This window comes from Chinchilla lanigera, unplaced genomic scaffold (assembly GCF_000276665.1).
Source record: "Chinchilla lanigera isolate Chin_1 unplaced genomic scaffold, ChiLan1.0 scaffold00115, whole genome shotgun sequence".
NCBI lineage: Eukaryota > Metazoa > Chordata > Mammalia > Rodentia > Chinchillidae > Chinchilla > Chinchilla lanigera.
The window spans coordinates 4,385,157-4,403,826 of record NW_004955516.1 but is presented as its reverse complement, the minus strand read 5'-3'; the positions used below and the strand labels follow the sequence as shown (position 1 = coordinate 4,403,826).

The window sequence follows — 18,670 nt, the reverse complement described above, 5'->3', positions numbered from 1 at the left end:
CCAAGAAGGACGTGATATGCCCCCATCTCTTAAGGCCTGGAGCCTTCCCCCCAAACTGGGACAGTATCAATTCTGTTATATTCTCCTGGTCAGAGCAGTGGAAGAGCCCTTCCACACTCAAAAGAAGGGGCCACGGCACCCACCTTTCCCTCTCCGTGGAAGCACTGTCAAAATATGTGTGGCTCACCATCTTTAATCTGCCTCCAAGTGCAAAAGCTAGGGAATAGGAATAGACTTGGCACGCTAGAAGCCGAAGTGGCTGGAGTGGAGCCAGGTTAGGAGGTTGGCAGGGGCATAACATTTAGGTACTTGAAGGCCACAATAAAGATTGAATTTTGTTTATTCTCCTTCTGGATTTTTCTCCCATGGTTCTACAGTCAAGAAACCTTAGCCTCGACCTGGATACACAGACAGAATGTCAACAGGGCTCTGGAAGAAATACCTGGAACCAATGAGGGAGAAATATCAGGCCCCTAAAATAGCAGCAGCACAACTACCTTGGCCTTAAAAAGAGAAGAGGCAGCTTAAAAACAAGCTGTTGTTTGTTAATGAACTCACATCCTTTCTAATCCAAAGGATCAATGTTACCGGGCATCATAATGGCACCATTCAACTGCCAAACGTCTACTCTACATAGGTCATGCTTAAATATATAGCTTTACCTTTTCCTTTCTGCCTAAGCATGAAGTTATACAAAACCAATGCTTCTTCCAAGATTGTTATGTTCATACTTCACAATAGAAACGTGAAATGAACCTGAGATTCATGTATGGGCAACTTTTCTTATGTTGCTCTTGTGTGACACAGCATTCCAATAATCTCACCAGAATGAGCACTTTAATACTTTCTTAAATTCATGGATTCAGAGTGAAATGAGATGGTTTAATTTTGTATTAGTCTGTTTATCATTGCTATAACAAAATACTTTAAGGAGTGCTTGAAAGAAGGAGAAAGCACATGGCAAGACAGGAAGCCAGAGAGAGGGGGGTGGGGCAGTGTTGCTCTTTTATAAACTCTTTCTCGAGGGAATTAACCAGGGTCCCCTGAGAACTACCTTAATCCCTTCCAAGAGTAGCACCTCCAATGACTTAGTGACCCCACACTAAGCCTCACCCCTTAAAGGTCCCACTGCCTCTTAACATCTGAACATTCGAGACCAAGCTTCTAAGGCATGAACCCTTGGGGGACAAAACAGCCAAACCACAGCAAATGTTTCCCACTAGTCCTTAATTAAACCAAATGGACAGTTCATATCCATGGCCTACGTGGGCTCCTCATACTACAGGAAGATCAGGGAGGTCCCAGGAAGTCAGATATGGATTTTTTTTTAAAGATGATGCTTCATAAGCCAGAAAAAGTCAACATTAGGAAGCAAGAATCTGAACAGAAAGGAGGGTTGAGGACCTGGCCCACTGTTCAAGCCCCAGCACTCTCACCCTACTCCTTGTCTTTTTTGGCACTTTATTCTTTCTTAAGTAGAATGTCCATGTAGGTCAGCACCTCAGCAAAGGTGCCAGGTTCCTAAGTTCTGAACAAGTTATCACTTACCAACTGGGGTATCTGGAGAGAGTCACATAAATATGCTTTGTGCCTCAGTGCCCTCATTGGTAAAGAATGGATAACAATCTTTGAGTTTTGGAGTATTAGTATTTATTAGTGAGGCACCTAAAATGCTTAGTGGTTTGCATATATCTCAAAAGATGTCAGTTACTGTAATTACTAAATTCAGTTTTGAACTGGATTACCAACAGCCACCATGTTCTTTCATGTTTGGCTTAGCTCAAGAGCTTGCATTATAGGGAACTAGGAATTGTGCTGCTTTTCTAGTTTGCACATGACTAGAAGGTGCCTGAAGAGGTTGCTCTTAACATTTGCCAACCTAAATAAAGGGGGAACAGTAAAGGTCAGCAGTAAAGGGCTCCATGTCACACAGCCCTTTTGTTTAGAATTTTGGCATGAAGCATATGTGTTGAATGAAAAACATCAGTAAACTTCTCCCACTGAAGAAAACCTATCTTCTCTACAAGTCCTTGCTTATTGGCCTCCACTCGGACTATATTTTAAGACAGTCACCATTGATAGCTCTTTGGAACAGTTCAACGGTTTCTCTTGAGTTGGTTATAGTGAGGGACAAATTTTAAAATCTCTTAAAATAATTATATAAAAGGTGTTTATGATCTCTATAAATTTATTCCCTTAGCTTTATTGAACAGCATCCTTCAAGGTTTGGGGAAGTGTTCAAACAGTTCACTTACACTTTTCTCTCTGGCCATTTTAACCTCACTGAGTTCCAACTTGTTCACTATATCATGTATTAAAATCACAATGATATAGTGTCACCCTGTGCACACAGGAGTTTCCTCAAAATGATTCAAAACCAGTCTGCCCTTAGGAAGCAACAGACATATAAGGAGTTTCACCGTGTTTATTTCCAAGTTTATGCCCACACTTGCAATCCTAGCACTCTGGAAAGCTGAGGCAAGAGGAGCACAAGTGCAAGGCCAGCCTGGACAACTTAGTGATTTAACAAGATCCTGCCTCAAAATAAAAAATATAAAAAGAGCTAGGGAAGTAGTTCAATGAGAAGGTCGTGGGTTCAATCCTCAGACTGAATAAAAAAGAATGTGAAATATTTCATTAATAATTTTACACTGATTATGAGTTCAAATGATATTTTGGACATACTGCTTTAGATAAGGTATATTATTTAAATTACTAGTTTTTTTTACAGTGCTAAAAATGAAACTTAGGTTCCAATGTATGTGAAGTATACATTCTACCACTGAGCTATAGCCCAACCCTAAAATTAGTTTCATGTTCCTTTTCACTTTTAATATACAGCTTAAAATTACTTATGAATACACATTACATTTCCACTGGACAGTGCTGTTTTAAACTATTTTAATAAGTATTCCCAGATTTCATGCATATGACAAAACATAATGTATTTTATTTCCCTGAATTTAGCTCTGCAATTCAGCATGACCAATTAGCAATCAGGAGAGCCTCAATTGGTGTAATTGTAACTATTGTCCCATATTCTAAGGTCTAAAGAAACCAGAATGGAGCAGAAGGAAACTTAGAAGTTACTACAACTAGAAGAGAGCATTTTATTTCTCTTTTCTATGATCTATTTAGCCTGTTTGCTTGGCCATATGAGTTTCACTACAGCCAAGTGCTAATCTCTGAGGCTACTCAGAATACAGGCAACAGACAAAGGAAGACTAGCTTTAAAGAAGACACCCAGTTCAGTGTCTAAGGAGCCTATGAAAATCTTTGCAGAATGAGTTTACTGGCCTGAAAAGAATTTGTAAAGCTTTATCATCCCTGGTATCTCATCATTTACAGACTTACTATCAAGTAAAAGCATGTTTTCAAAAGGAAATTAAACAGACTAGCTTTCCTATTAAAATGTTCTTAGGATCTTCAGTGTATCACGGCAGCCTTGTTGGTGACAATGACATTCACCAACATCACTTAGTGCAAATAACCCTCTTTAGAAATCAAAGCACAAAGCATCATAACATGGCAGGTATCCACAAAAGGATGATGATGATGATGATGATGGTGATGCTGTGTGTGTGTGTGTGTGTGTGTGTGTGTGTGCGTGCGCGCACGCACGTGTTTATCAGACCACTGGGACAATTCTGTAGCCTAGTAATACCAGGATAAGAGCCTTTGAGGTTCTGCATTAGAACAGCTGCTTTGAGATCTAGACCGACTAAATTCAAAAGATCTAAGTTCAGTCACTAAGCCTGGCTGGAAGCAGCCTGGTTATTGTTAATGGCTATGTAACCTGGGAGACTGCTGCATGGACAGGTGAGAAGCTCAGAGTTTTGCTGGAAACACAGGGCCCAATTTGTCACAGATCATGAGCTCTCCAAACTCTGTGTCTAATTCCATTTTCAAAAATAAATATGAGAGGAGCTCTTTATGAAAAGTTCTAGCAATACAAAAAAGTACAAAGAAGAAAGAGCAAATTACCTCATATCACACCACCCAGGTTAAAAAAAAGCACACACCGTTTGTTGTACGACATTCCAGACCTCTTTATAAGCATCTAGAAGATAGAAAAATGAATACGTGAATGGGTAGATGGTTGCTATGGAAGGATAAGTAAACGCATGGATGATTGAGAGACAGGAAACAAAAAAAGGAAGAAAGAAAGGAGAGAAGGACAAAGAAAGGAATAAAAAATGAGAACTTAATTATATTTGTTATTTGAAATGACATAAAGGTACTTGAAAATTCCTCCAATTTTTCATATTTGAATCTTTAAAGGTATTTAATACTTAACACCAGTTTCACCAAATCTGATCTATTCCTGAATTTTTTGAGTCATCACTTGATGATGTTTTGAAATAAAGTGCTGCTATGATAAAAGAATTTCAAATATGTGTCATTAGCATAATGGACAGGCTGCAAATCACCAGATAATAGGTTTCATAAGATTGCTGGGAAAAGTGTTAGTGATTATTGGCTTTTACGTGTAATATATTTGCTTTAAGCAATGGCATAGCTCTGGATATGGAATAGCCAGGATTAAGAACCTTAAATTTTCCTTACCATCATTTTAAAATATTATCATCTAAGGCTCTTCTCTTTTCCTAGCTTGATTATGGCATGGGTACACTTTCTTTTTCTCCTTCTCCTTCTCCTTCTTCTTCCTTTCCTCTGCTTTCCTTTATTTTATAGTTTTTCCTGTTTTTGGTTCACTTCATTTCACATTGAGAAGATAATCTTTGATCCCACAAATCCATATCATCTATAACCCAGATAACCTCAAATTATTCAGCCCAGCACCTTCTATATACTAGACGCTGGGTAAATTTTGGATGATCTGAATAGATTATATTTGCTTAATAGTAACTAACTGGCTAAATTTCAACTATATTATAGTATTCCTATGACAGAATAGTCCATATTTATTTAAAATGGCATTTACAAATTTTGTGTCATTGTTTTCATTGTTTTTCTCTTTAAAATAAAAAAGTAAAGAAAAATAAAATGGCATTTACAAATGACATTAGATAATATTGTGAAATGGTCATAAATGAAAAACAGACTTCAAAACTTTCTCTAAATGAAAAATTTATACTTTATAAACAAGAATCTGGGAACATTAAATATAAACAAAATATGCTATACATGAATATATATGCTTGTACGTTTATGTACATAGATATATATGTATGAAAGATAAAAACTTAGAAGTGCAAGTAACAGAAAACTATTCATCCTACTTATACAAAGGCTTTTACAAAGTAAAGCATAATCAGAAAGCTGTGGAAGCTACAGGGCTTGGGATGGTGCTGGGGTTCAGAGGGAAATGACAGAAAACTACCCCCATCCAGCCAACAGGAAATTCTTCATGGCATGTTCCTGGCACACGAAGGGATCGATTCATGCTCTGACCCCCCTGATTCTTGTCAATTACAATTAATTTACTTAACCTTTCCGTCCTCACCTGGTGGCAGCAGAAGCCAAGAGAAAAGCACAGGCTATGCGTGGGGAGCCTGGGAATCCGTGCCCCGCCAGTCTGCAGGGTGCTGCTGCAGAGGGTATAGTAAGGCAGACTAGCACACTCAATGCCATCTTGTAGATCCTGCTAATCCCTTAGGACTGTAGGCTGCTGAAGCTCTGGAACTTGTTTAGTGGTTCCTTTATCAGTCACCATCCTTTGGGAGCTGTATCCCTTTGGATTCATCTGCCACACCGACTTCCCTCTGGACGACTTAGTCATACCCCACAATCTCATGATACCGATGTGGTGAGATTTTGCACATAATTTAAGCTGTAGCCCTGTTTTCCTCAGTGAATCTGACTTGCATAATTAAATTCTATACATTCTCTATTTTCTACCCCTAACAGAATTTAAAACTCACTCTGTGTTCCCCACAACTTTAGTCACTGTTAAATTTATCCAGATGTGTATGCACAGAGAATATGTTTACTGATTTTTACATTTCAAGTTCCAAATGGAAATTATGGAGACCTAGACTAAATTCATCTCATATCCCAAAATGTTACCCCAAATCCAGCCATTGACGGCATAGTGTTATTACATGCTGAAGATCTGCCTGTATTCTCTGAAGAACACAAATGAGTATTTTGGTTTCCAGAATAGCAGCATAAGTTTCAGCATGATCACTAGACAAATGGGGTTCACTTGCTCAAGAGAAATTAACTATTTCCCACTTTTTTGCCTTTAAAAGAAATCTTCCATGTTGCCAAGTTATATTTGTTTCCAAAAAATATGAAATGGGATGGATGCTGGGTGTAGATGGAGGAAAAGATTCATTCAGCCCACCTCAGACAGGGCAGGCTCACGGAGCCTGTGAGCTGGGTGTGGTCTGTGTGAAGTTCATGTAAACTAGGCAGCTGTTCCTGGTGAAATACAAGAGTTCATCGAAATTGGTCTGAAGACTTTCATCATCATAAGAAAAGCAAGTGCACTCTGGACTTTGATCCAGGCTTCTCTGGATTAAGACAGAGGATAGGGATATGGAGAAGGGGCACGAATGGCCGAAAGAAGATTGGGCCCTTCCGGCCTGCTGATCTCCCAAAACTGCCAAGGTTTTGTGCAACAGGACAATTTCCATTTTCCAAATACAACTATCATTTAATATTTTATCTCTCAGTGTGTCTACTCTAGTCCTGTTGCTATTCTTAAATACCAAGACGGAATTTACAGTGAGAGATTCATCAAAATGATATTATACATAGATATCTACAGTTGCCTCTCTCTGCTTTTATGTGATTTTCAGATCCCATGTCTTTGACTGGATTTCAGAGTTGTTACCAAGACAAAGGGCTATGCCAAATGCTTCCTCTGCCATGGAGTTGTTTGAGCAATGGCAGTTATAGCGGAGACACTCCATTCAACAGCTGTTCCCTCACCCATATGCCTCTGTACCCTAGAAGCTGACCGTATATAACACAAAAGAAACTTTAACCAAGTGCTTGGCTTCTGCCCACTTCCAGATAAACTAAGACCAGCGTGTCTTTTTGTTCAGTTGCTCCAGGTAGCTGAAGTTTGAAAATGACGAAGTTGGGCTCTTAATTTTAAGTCACATTACATCCTTATGCTGACCAAATTCTTAACAGGATCACCCTTGAGTCCTAAATCAGTTTCAAGAGTACTGTGATTGGACTTCAGTTTCAAATTTCAGGCTGGTGAAAGCTCCTGAGACAGGGAAATTTTATTTGCCAGTAGCCTAAGTTGTACCAAACCTCCAGCTTCTCCAAAGTAGGGACTCAAAAGAACAAAAACCAAACAACAAAACAATCACACACAGATGAACATGTAAACAAATGCACACATACGCAAGGAGAAAGGAAGAGGCAGAAGTCAAAATACAACAGAATTCCTTAAGAAGTTTTTGTCTTTTTCTTTTCATATATGAGATACTTATAAAGGAGAGCAATTTCTGCAAGTCATTTCCCAGACATCTGAACGTCTGCCTTCTAAACTATACCAGCCGAAATTAGCATGACTATTTGTGAAACCTCAGTAGATGCTCAAAAATAATTGTTAATGGCTCTAACTCTGACTTTAGAAGTGATGAAAATACCTTCCCAATTATATAAATTTCAACTGAAGTGATGACTTTTCCCAGTAATAGTTAAATCCCAATACTATGTGATATCACATCTTTTACCACAAAGTCATTTTTTGAAAAATCACATTTTAACAGCATAAAAACAGATCTATAGTAGCACTAAAAGTAAATGACCTCCAGTATATTTAAACATTTCTGAAAGATTGGATCCAGGCAGCATAGAGGTTTGTTCATCACAATACAGTAGGGTTTATGGATGCTTATTTATGGAGCCAATATGAATAGGCCCTGTCTGTCTGCTGACCATTTCCTCTGAACCTACCAGAGAATTTATGATTATGGGAGTCATGCTATCTTGAGGCAACACACCTTTTCAAGTGGGTAGCTAACATACCATGAGCTATTGTGTGCTTCTCTTTTTCCAGGTAGCTTGATTTTATCAATTTTAATACCAACCAGTCAGGCCAGGGGTGTAGTTCAACAGGTAGAGTGCCTACTATGTGCAAGGCCCTGGTTTCCATCCTCAAACCACCACCAAAACAGAATCAACATCAACCAGCAACCTAATATTATGAAGGCTGCATACAGAACTCTCTCCCGTTAACAATCATGTAAGAAATTTTTAAATAAAAGATCCATTTAATGGGCTGATTTGCACAGAGGCTCTGACAATATGGCAAACAAAATACTTGATACTCTCAAGATTCAAGCTGAGAAATACCTACAAGTTTGCTAAAGAAACAAGGCACAAATCTGCTATATGTTTCCATGAACCGCAGTTTGCACTTGGAGACAATAGTCATCAAAATAGGTAATAGAGGAGAAATGTTCAAATGCCCAAGCTCGGTCTTCCTTGACAGAAGAGACACATTTCTGAACTACATTCTCCAGCAAACAATAGGAGATAGAATGTTAGTTCTTGTTAATAACTCTAGAAATAGATATAACCATCCAAGATACTTTTGATAAGTTAAAAATGAGAAAAATAGCATGTGACCAAAGACATGGGACTGGTGAAGGTAGAGCAAAAGTATTTAGTTCGGGAGGACTTCTCAGATACAGGGTCTTAATTATATTTTGTCTTGTAGCTCTTCCCTAGATATGACCACAAAGTATCCAAAGCGGCATTCTTGTCAAGATTGTGAAAATGTTTGTTTTATAGAGACATTTGTCTTTCAATCTGTCTTATCAGTGAGAATTAATTAGAAAATAAGTTAGTATATCAGACATACACAAATATGCATAAGTACATGATAATTTTTAAATGCGCTGATATTTCCCATTTCCTCCAGCAGAGGTCAGACAATGGCAACTTTGGAATACGAAAATCCAGAAACCAACAATTTTGGCGTGATTTTTCTCAAAATAGGATTACAGAGGGTGTTTTAAAAATTGTTTTTCTTTACGCATATTTTCTACTTATATTTTTACAGTGGACATGCTTTGCATTTACAATAATTTAAAAAGCAATGAGATTTATTTTAAATTATATAAACAGCACTGTTGGTATATGTAGTTACCCTGTATTAAATCAGGGATGCTGCTTAATTATTTGTATTTTTGTCCCTACAAAAAGAGTATTGCAAAGAGTCTAAGAAAGCAGTACATTTGGCCATGGCTGTAAAAAATCATGTAAGTGTAACATCATCATTTCTGTAATTGGTAACTGGAAACATGGTGTCTCGGGCAAAGGACGTAATGGCAGCTATAAGATTACCAGGGAAAAAAAGCATGCTGGACATAGCTCCTAACTGACCAGAATACCTATCGGGTCAAAGGCAGAAAGGTGAATATAATCTGTGGTTATCTCCTGTGTCTGGAGAAATCTAAGAGATCCTTGTACTTGCAGAAGTCAATTTCTTCAAGTTGGGCAGGCAGAATAAGGAAGACATTAAACAATTGATCACCTTGACCTACATTTAAAAAACCAAAGAACCAAACAAAGAACTGCTGATGGTTGTTCAACATATCACACTACTGCCATGTTTCATTCTCATTTCTAATTCTTGTGACCCTTTTTCTGCTAGAAGCAAGAAATGGCTTATACAAAATTTGACAACTACCGAAAATGCTTATTTATAACTTAACAAAACCTTTTCCCTACCTTATACTAAATTAAGTAGATGTTTAGATCCTATTTTATTAAATGATTCATAATGTATAGTCTGTTATTTGTCTTTCTTGGTAGTATCACCCACAAATGTAAGAGTGTCAGATTTGCTACATAAATCAAAACTGACCAATGCTGATTTCTTTTTTGTTCTGTTTCTTTGCAGTGCTGGTGGTCAAACCCAGGGCATAGCACATGCTGAGCGCACATCGACCACTGAGCTACCATCCCAGCCCCGCTTCTATCTTTCTAAGGGGATGACTTCTACCCATGAAGAAGAATGTGTCTATACTGTTTACTTCCACCTATGGGATAAGAGAGGAAAGATAGAAATTCAAAAGCTCTGCCAGTTCTGTGAGACTCCAGGATGGGGCCTGGGATAGATGACTCTTTCTTTGCTTGTCAGAGAACATCAGTAGTTTTCTTTTCTGGGCCAAAGTGAGGATTCTGGGAAAACAGGAAACAGAAGATGTGAACAGAATCTAAGGACAAACAAATGCAGGGAAACTGGAATCCACAGAGAAATGTGACTAGTGAGAAATCCTCAGGGGTGCTTTGGTCTAAGGACTTTCTAGAATGGGTGATATTCACTTCTAAGCTGTTTGTGTTTCTGCAGTTCAAAAGCCCTCCATTGCTCAAATCCCCAGTCCAGTCTGCAACACACAGATGCGTGAGGTGGTGTGAGGAAAATCAAGATGAAGATGTGAGTTTGAACCCAGATGAACATCGAGATAAAGGAAGAAAAGAGTTGCAAGGTATGAGCTATGGATGAGCATAGGTGTCATGGAAGTTGGAACCATGAGAAGGAAAGACCCAGTTGACAGAATTGACAGAATTCATGGAAAGATCCATGAAGCTTCCCTGCAACTGATGGGATTTGGAACTTAAGCCCTTTCCCATCATCCTCTAAAGAAGAATAATTTTAACTGATGTAGGACAGAATGATAATATTTTAAAATATTTCATCAGCCATATTCCAAATAATCTTTCTAATATAAAGGCTAGGGCAGCATTTGAAAAATTTCACACAGGCTTTTATATAACATGAAAGTGTCACAGGTATTTAAAGAGAAGTATTTAATAAATAAATCACAAATATTTTTCTCCACTGAATTTGCTAAACATTTTACCAAATTGACAATGTAACCTTCCTAAATAGGGGAGAATTCCTCCTACCTAATTGTTTAATAACAAATGAATAAATTACCAGAGTGGCTGAATTTATAGAATATAAATTTATAGATGCATCATCGAAGGAGCAGAAGATTTTCTGAGAGAACGATCTGGAACTCATATGTTATACTCATATAGAATTTCAAATTTTCAGTGCCTGGCCTCAGCTTACCTTTACATGGTGGATCTGATACTCAACATCATTCACTCTATAGGTCTCCAATCCCAGCTCCTTCGCCAACCTTAAGATGCGATTCTGGGTTGGCCCAACATAGGATCCTCCAAGGTCCACATATTTAACATTTTGGTTCTGTTTTCCCGTGAAAAAAAAAATATTATGAAAATATGAGGAAATTTTAAAAGTCCTGAAATAAGCAAATTGACATTTTACATGTTATAGACACATTTCAAGGAATGTTCATGGAAAAGTGAATTCTGTTCTCAATTCTACTATATTTCATCCACATGATTTAATAGTCATTGGTCCAATTTTTAATTTAAAGAAAAATTGATTGAATGCTAAGTAAGCAAAAGATTTCTGAACACCAGTGCTCACAATATACCACAACACGGTTTGCCTTGAGTTTGTTAATTGTTCAGGAATCCCTTTACTCAGTACTTGAGACCATTTTGAGGGATTTAATGCTAGAGAAAAAGCAAGAAAGGAAACGATCTCTTCTTACAAGGTTTGCTAACTTATGAGAAAGGTACACTACTTGGTCATAATTGACATCTTTGATGCTGCTTTTTTGTTTAATAATATTTTATATGCTTTTTCTAGACACTTTGAATCAATATCTTTTTTGCTTTTTGTTCTGCTCTGTTCTGTTGTTTTTGCAGTAGTGGGGATGGATGGAACAAAGCCTATGCGTGTTAGGCAAACCACTCTACCACCCAGCTACACTCCTAGCCCCAGTCGGCATCATTTCTAAATCCTAAGTGGCAACCTTTGAATAAGAAAGATGGAGAAAAGCTCAACTATCTCTGATGATGTCTAAGCAGAAGCAGGTACCTATTAGGCATACCAGAAATGGCCTTTGTTTTTTTCGTGAATCTAGCTCCCTACTCAACCTCCTAAAAAGGAACAGAATTTTGTATGGATGAAGAAAGTGTGGTTTACATACACAATGGAATACCATGCAGCCTTGTTAAGAAACAAGGCAATTTCTGTCATTTGGAGCAGCATGGATGGAACTGGAAAACACAGTGCTAAGTGAAATAAACTGGAAGAGAGACAGAAAGATATGTACTACATGATCTTACTCATATGTAGACTCTCAAAAAAAAGCTGAACTCAAAAAATATAATGATGTATACCAAGGCTACGAGCATGGTCTAAGTACACCAGTTTTCAGCTAAACAGGAGGATTAGGACTGGAGAGCTATGGCACAGCACAGTGACCTTGGTCAGTACTAATGTATATTTCAAAATAACTAAAAGTCAATTTCAAGTGTATCAGCACAAAAGTGCCCAGAGATGACAGACAAGTTAATTAGGTTGATTTTATCACTACATATTGTATATGTATCACATCATACTTTATAAATGTAGCACAATTATGATCTGTTTCTTAAAATAGTATAGATTAAAAATGAGTAAGTGAGAACAAGACTATCCCCTCTCTGCCTCCTAAACTGTTTAGTTTGTGTGGTTGAAATGATTATGTTAGTGCTTAGAGAAGCACCAAAGTTTGAAACTAAAAGTACAAAGACTTGTGATATTTTTATTCTTTTTGGTTTTTTTCATTTTTTGTTTTTTTTGGTTTTTTTTGTTTTTTCGTTTTTCTCCGGTACCAGGAACCGAACTCACGACCTTGCGCTTGCTAGGCAGGCGCTTTGCTGCTGAGCTAAATCCCCAGCCCCGTGATATTTTTATTCTTATTTCACCCCCACACACACACTCCCCATTCCTCTCTCCCTTCATGCTAACTGTAATGGAAAATATCACTATATCAGAAGAAAAAAGGGGAGAGATGAAAGAGTTGAAAGGAAGGCAAAGTATAAGAAAAGCTTGGGAGAGGGGGGTAGCTCAGTGTTTTCACCCCCAACACAACAAATAGAGAGACAGAGAGACAGAGAAAAAGAGAGAGAGAAGGAGAAGAGACAGAGAGAGACAGAGACCAAGACAGAGACAGAAACAGAATTTTCAGAGTAATTTTCAAGTTCAGAAAGAGTCAAATGAAATTGAAAACTTCCAGGGAAAACAAAACTCAGATTTCGCTCACAATTTCCTGGCCCGCCCTCAGCATCTTACCCTAATGGTGTAAGTCCGTCCTCCCACACGGTCCCGGGCTTCCAGAACTACCACATTCAGGCCAGAGTCATGCAGAAGTTTGGCTGCTGCCATACCTGGGGGAAAGGACAGTAAGACGTCAGGATTAAATATATCACAGGAGTTGGGTGTGGTGGCATGCACCTATAATCCCAGCCTGGAGGGCTGAGGCAGGAGGATTGCACTTTTCAGCCCTGTCTGGGCAAGACCCAATGTCAAAATAAAAAATAAAAAGAGGTCCTGAGATGTAGTTCACTGTGAAAGCCCTAGGTTCAAACCCCAGTAACACACACACACATACTTACACATGCACACGCACATGCGCACACACACAGAGAGAGAGAGAGAGAGAGAGAGAGAGAGAGAGAGCTACAGGGACCCCAGACAAGTTCTTCACAATAGCAGCCAGTATGAAAAGTCTGTGTTGGTTCCTATACATGGCCTATTGTTTTGCTCAGCTTACACAGGGATAAGGTTTCTCAGTAGAGGCCCAGGGTCTAAGTCTCAAAAGCCAACTGATATTTCCAAAAAGTACAAGAGGGAGCTCATTTTTGGTAAACATTTCAAATCATAAAAAACCAAAGACATAAAAATTGACCCCTTTTGCATCCTAAAGCCTCAATGTACTCCATCACTGAAGAATGAAATTACTTCATTCATGCACCCATTTAATTATTCTTTAGTCAAAAGTACTTAACTGAATACCTATAACATTCTCACCACCATGAGTTCAGCTTTTTAAAAATCCACTTATTGAGATAAAAGTACATACAATAAATTTTACCCCTTAGAGTGTAGAAGTCGGTAAGTTTTCACAAAGCTTAGAGTACAGTATGTACTTGTACTAACACATCCTAGATGTTCTTTTTGATGTTTTTAAAATCCTGCATATTTAAAACCACTCTTGGGCCGGGGTGTAGCTCAGTAGTGGAGTGTGTGCCTAGTACATGTAAGGCCCTGGGTTCTATTCCCAGCACTGCAAAACATAAAACAATTTTTAAAAATAACAAAACTGCCACTCTTCTGGGATTTATCAAGAACTTCCTCTGAGAACAGAACTCTGGTGCTTTTACACTGAATTGAATTTGCTGTTTCAATTACCTTACTCATTTGCTTTATGAAACCAAACAAAATCAAGGAAATGCCAAGATGTTATTGTACCTCACAGATAAAGAAAACAGCTTCTATGTTGTCCTTCAAAAAGAAGAATTACGTGACTTTTAGACCTTAATAGTATTAAAAAGGAAACAAAGATTACTAGAAAAATAGCTGATACTCATAATGCTCACTACATTTAAAGCACTGTTCTTGCAAGGGCAAGCAGAAACACCAAACAACACCCGGTACTTGGAGGCAGGTTTATTTACATAAACAAGCACTGATCAGGATCATTCCCAGAATATCAGGCCCGATCTCTGGTGGTCTGAGGCTTTTACAGGATGTACAAGCAGGAGGTGGAGGTACAAAGGTGAGACAGAACAGCCTGGCAGTTCTTCTGATTAGCTAGCTGGGTGAAATTATTGGTTACAGGGGTAGATTAATGATCATCAGTTTATGAAGCTTGGTAAATGGTACAATCAGGCATTCTGTATGTTCAGTTATGCTCTCATGGTTACAGGAATCAAGAAAGTAACTCTAAGCAATGAAGCAGTTACAGAGCTAGGCAGTTTCAAAAAAACAAAGTTTTAAAAAGAACAATTTCTCTTGTACAGTTTTTCCCTTTCGTTCTAAGTGTTTTAGCATATTAATTTGAGCTGGAGATGTAGTTCATGATTCAACACTTGCCTAGAATGCCCACGGGGCTGGATTCCATCTCTAGTATTGCAAAAAAATTATGGTATTAATTAATTTGATTAATTCTTACAGCAATCCAAAGAGACAAGATGCTGATAGTTCCATTTCTATGACTAAGGAAACTGAAGCAGAAGTTAGTGTGCATGATCACACACAGAGTAGGTGGCAAAGCCACTGTTACTCCAGCATCTGTGTTGGCAGCCACTACACTGCCCTACCTTCCAGAGGGCTTCACAACCATCCTAATCAATGATCACATGGCTCCATGTTAGCTACAGGGAAAAATTACATTTCAAAAGATACTTTTTACTTTATCCAAATCATCATGTCTTGAAGATACACTTGAACGTGTGGGTTAATAAGAATCTCTAAAATATAAGCCCACAATGAGTCAAGATTTCAGTCACCATCTGTCAAAGATCTTAAAAGAAGAACCCCACTTTTCAGAGAGGTTGATATGACATTTCATTACTTGAATTAATGCATTTCCCCCTCCCTGTTCCCAACAGCAAGGCCAAGGTTTCCAGTTGGTGCCAAGATAATGATCCCAAAGTCCACACTTGCACACAGTGTGTACACACACACACACACACACACACACACATGCAAGTATTGTACAACCTAGATTTGAGAATACAGGGCTTGGACTTCTAACTCCAGTTTCCTAATCTGACTCCTTAAGGAAAACTGTTCTGTTTAAATTCAGAACGGCAGACAATTTAATGACATTCTTCTTATCAAGCATCAGTTCAGCAAATGAAATAACTTGCAGCCATAGTAACAGCTGTTATCAGTGAGTTCAGAGGAACTGCAGGAGCATGCTGAGGCTTAAACAAAAGGGTGACACAAATCAACATCACTCATACACACTAGTATATGAGACACCACAAAAGCACTGTCTTTCAGTAAATGCAGTTATCTAATGCTATCTGATATGTCGCACAAAAAAGTTATTAAAACAAACCAGGGGCTTATCAGACCACTGAATGGAGCTCTCTCAGCTCATGTACCTTAAAACATTCTAAACAGAAAATTACAAACATATCTTTAAGTAGAACAACACAAAAGTACGTTGTTGGAAATAAGCACCTTGCAATTTCTCTCACTCATACTCATGGGAGGGTTGGTCCAAACGTTTGTTTGGCATCTACTAACAAAAACTGATTTGAAAAACAATTGGCCAAAGTATGGGTGGTTTAGGCAAGCCACTGCATTTTAGGAGAAGGGAGTTTGGGGTACCTAACTACAAGGAGCTAGAGTCTGATCAGGAGGCAATGAAGATTGCCAAGAAGAGGAAGCTGTTAGGGGATCGCTCAGTGATGACTGATACAAGGACTAACAGTTTGACTGCTCAAAGGTTATACAAACAGTGAGCTCTTCAGAGCCTCCCGGCTCACCAAAGGGCTTTTCCCAAGTGGTCCCTGTTCTGTTGGTGGTTTCGAACTTTTAATACCCTTTGCCATGGAAAAAAAATATGAAAGATGATACATTCCCTGAGAAGTCTGGGAATTGTCAAGTGCAGTAAATACTATTGTAAAAAAAATCATAAATTAGCGGAAACAAATTATCCTTAAAAACATTAAAGAATGTAATTGGCATGACTGAAACACAATTCCTTCATAGTATAACACAATAATGGTTTTTAAATATTAAAATACCCACAGTAAAAACAGCAACCACCAGAAAGCACTTACGTGGGTCCATGTGCAATGCTCAGCACTCAAAGCCTTCCTCATCCTCACCACAAAGTTGAGCAGTATTTTTATCCTCATTTTAAAAGGAAAACAATGGCAACTTAGAGACACTAGTTTGTACAATCAGTAAGTCTCAGGGCCAGAGCTTAAGTGCAAAGAACTCTTAGCTACCACCTTTAGATGAACACGGAAAAATAAAAAAACACTAAGAATTCCATATACGGATCCTTGCAAAGTATCTTAAGACATTCTTTATATCCAAGTGTAAGAATTCTAAAATAAACTTTTCTTTTAAATTTTTTTTGGTGTTTTGAGACAGGGTCTCGCTATGTACCTCAGACTGGCCTTAAACTCACTATGTAGCTTAGGCTGAGCTTCAACTCACAGCAACCCTCCTGCCTCACCTCCCAAGTGCTGGGGTTACAGTCGTGCACCACCACGCCCCAGCTCTTTTAGATATTTAACTTTTGCAAACAATTTAGAGCACGCTTCTAGTCACTTTGTACTTCTCAAAAGCTAATGAAACTTGAATTTAATATGAAGGATCAATTAATATTTCACAAAAAAATAAGAAGCAGTCCCTTTGTGCTCCTGGCAGGCCCTCAGATAAAGAGCTATAACACAAGACACATAAATAATAGCAGATTAATATCTAATGTCATGAAATTATAAAACTAGTGCATCTCTCCTTCTGAGTAGTTTACTTAGAAGAAGTTTCATCAGAGTGATGACTGTATCAATTAAGATTAGATACTTATTAGTTTAAACACCTAGAAACCAGTGCTATTATTAACATTATGTATTTCCAGTTTTGTGCTGTGGAAAATGGCCTGAGTTAGCTATAGAAGAAATCCAGAAAATACATAGTGGAGGAGAAGAGGAAGGGGCCTCTTCAAAGTGTCTAGAGCAGCGGAGGTGGTAGGATATGAAAGGAAAGCAGGGTAAAATCAAAATCACCACTTGCCTCATTCCTCCCTTTGTCAATCTGTTTCATGCCCTTCGTATGGAAATGTGATATTTAACACAAATTTTAAATACTTTCCAATGCAAAGCTAATTCTCTTAAAAACATTACAGAGCATCAGTATGTCAGTACTCCATACGGACTTTTTTCTCCCAGTTTAAAGAAAGAGTGGAAAGCACCATTGTAACCAAAATTGATCATGAAATTCACAGCACCTCAAAGCATCTCTAACCTTGTAACCCTGGCAGACAATACAGGTATTCCCTCAGGACCTGTAAAAGCCAAGAATATGCAGCTAGCCCTCATCATGCTGGTCGCTTCTGATACAGCAATGGTTTTGTGAGGAAATTCTAGAAACCACCAAATGACCTTCTGATCAAAGACCTGGAATTCTTTGATGTCTCCAAAGTGAACACTTTTTAGTTACTTAAAACAAATATGCACAAAAAGGTCTGGAGGAAGAAGAAAAACATTCCCAATCTGAAGTCAAATTTATTAAAGGAAAGTGGTATTTGTAGATAAAATTCAAGTGTTAACTATTGAACTTTGGCACAGGAGACTGTAAACTGGTAAAATCGTCACTGAAACAGCCAGCCTTTTGGGCACCAGCAGTATGCTAGCTCTTCTTTTAAGTGTTTCATGTATAACAATGTACTTATCCTCCCAGAAAATCTATGGGGTGGACAGACATAGAAAATGAAGCACAGAGAGGCCAGGTGGTGTGCTCAAGATCACACAGCTAGCAAGTGGCAGAGCCAGTATTGAAACCCAGGCAATCTGACAGCAGAACACACTCAACAGTGAAACACTGAGAATCTTCCCTATAACATGACACACCACCCATCACTGGGGCCCTGTAATTGTGTAATTTACAAGAAGGCATGCATTCCTGGCAGGTAGAATTCCCTTCGAGCAAATGCAGCCCACGTCAGTACAAATGGCTTGGCTGGCAGAGTGGGGACTGGATTGTATCATCATTTTGCTGCATCAGCTGGGTGCCCCTGAAGCTCAGAAAACTTATTTCCTGAATGATAAGGTCTTAATTATCTACTATTTCTCTCCTTAATTCTGGGACACAGCTGGCACTTAAATGTTTGCTCAA

General features: G+C 38.4%; 1 protein-coding gene across 1 annotated transcript in view; it reads right to left on the bottom strand.

The window, feature by feature from the left end:
- The window catches only part of Maob (monoamine oxidase B), a gene marked incomplete in the record, with an annotated part of 145,134 nt that overhangs the window by 69,593 nt on the left and 56,871 nt on the right, over window positions 1–18,670 (bottom strand). Inside the window, 2 exon segments of the mRNA XM_013506932.1 lie at window positions 11,018–11,155; window positions 13,100–13,194. Coding sequence (XP_013362386.1) covers window positions 11,018–11,155; window positions 13,100–13,194 — 233 coding nt within the window.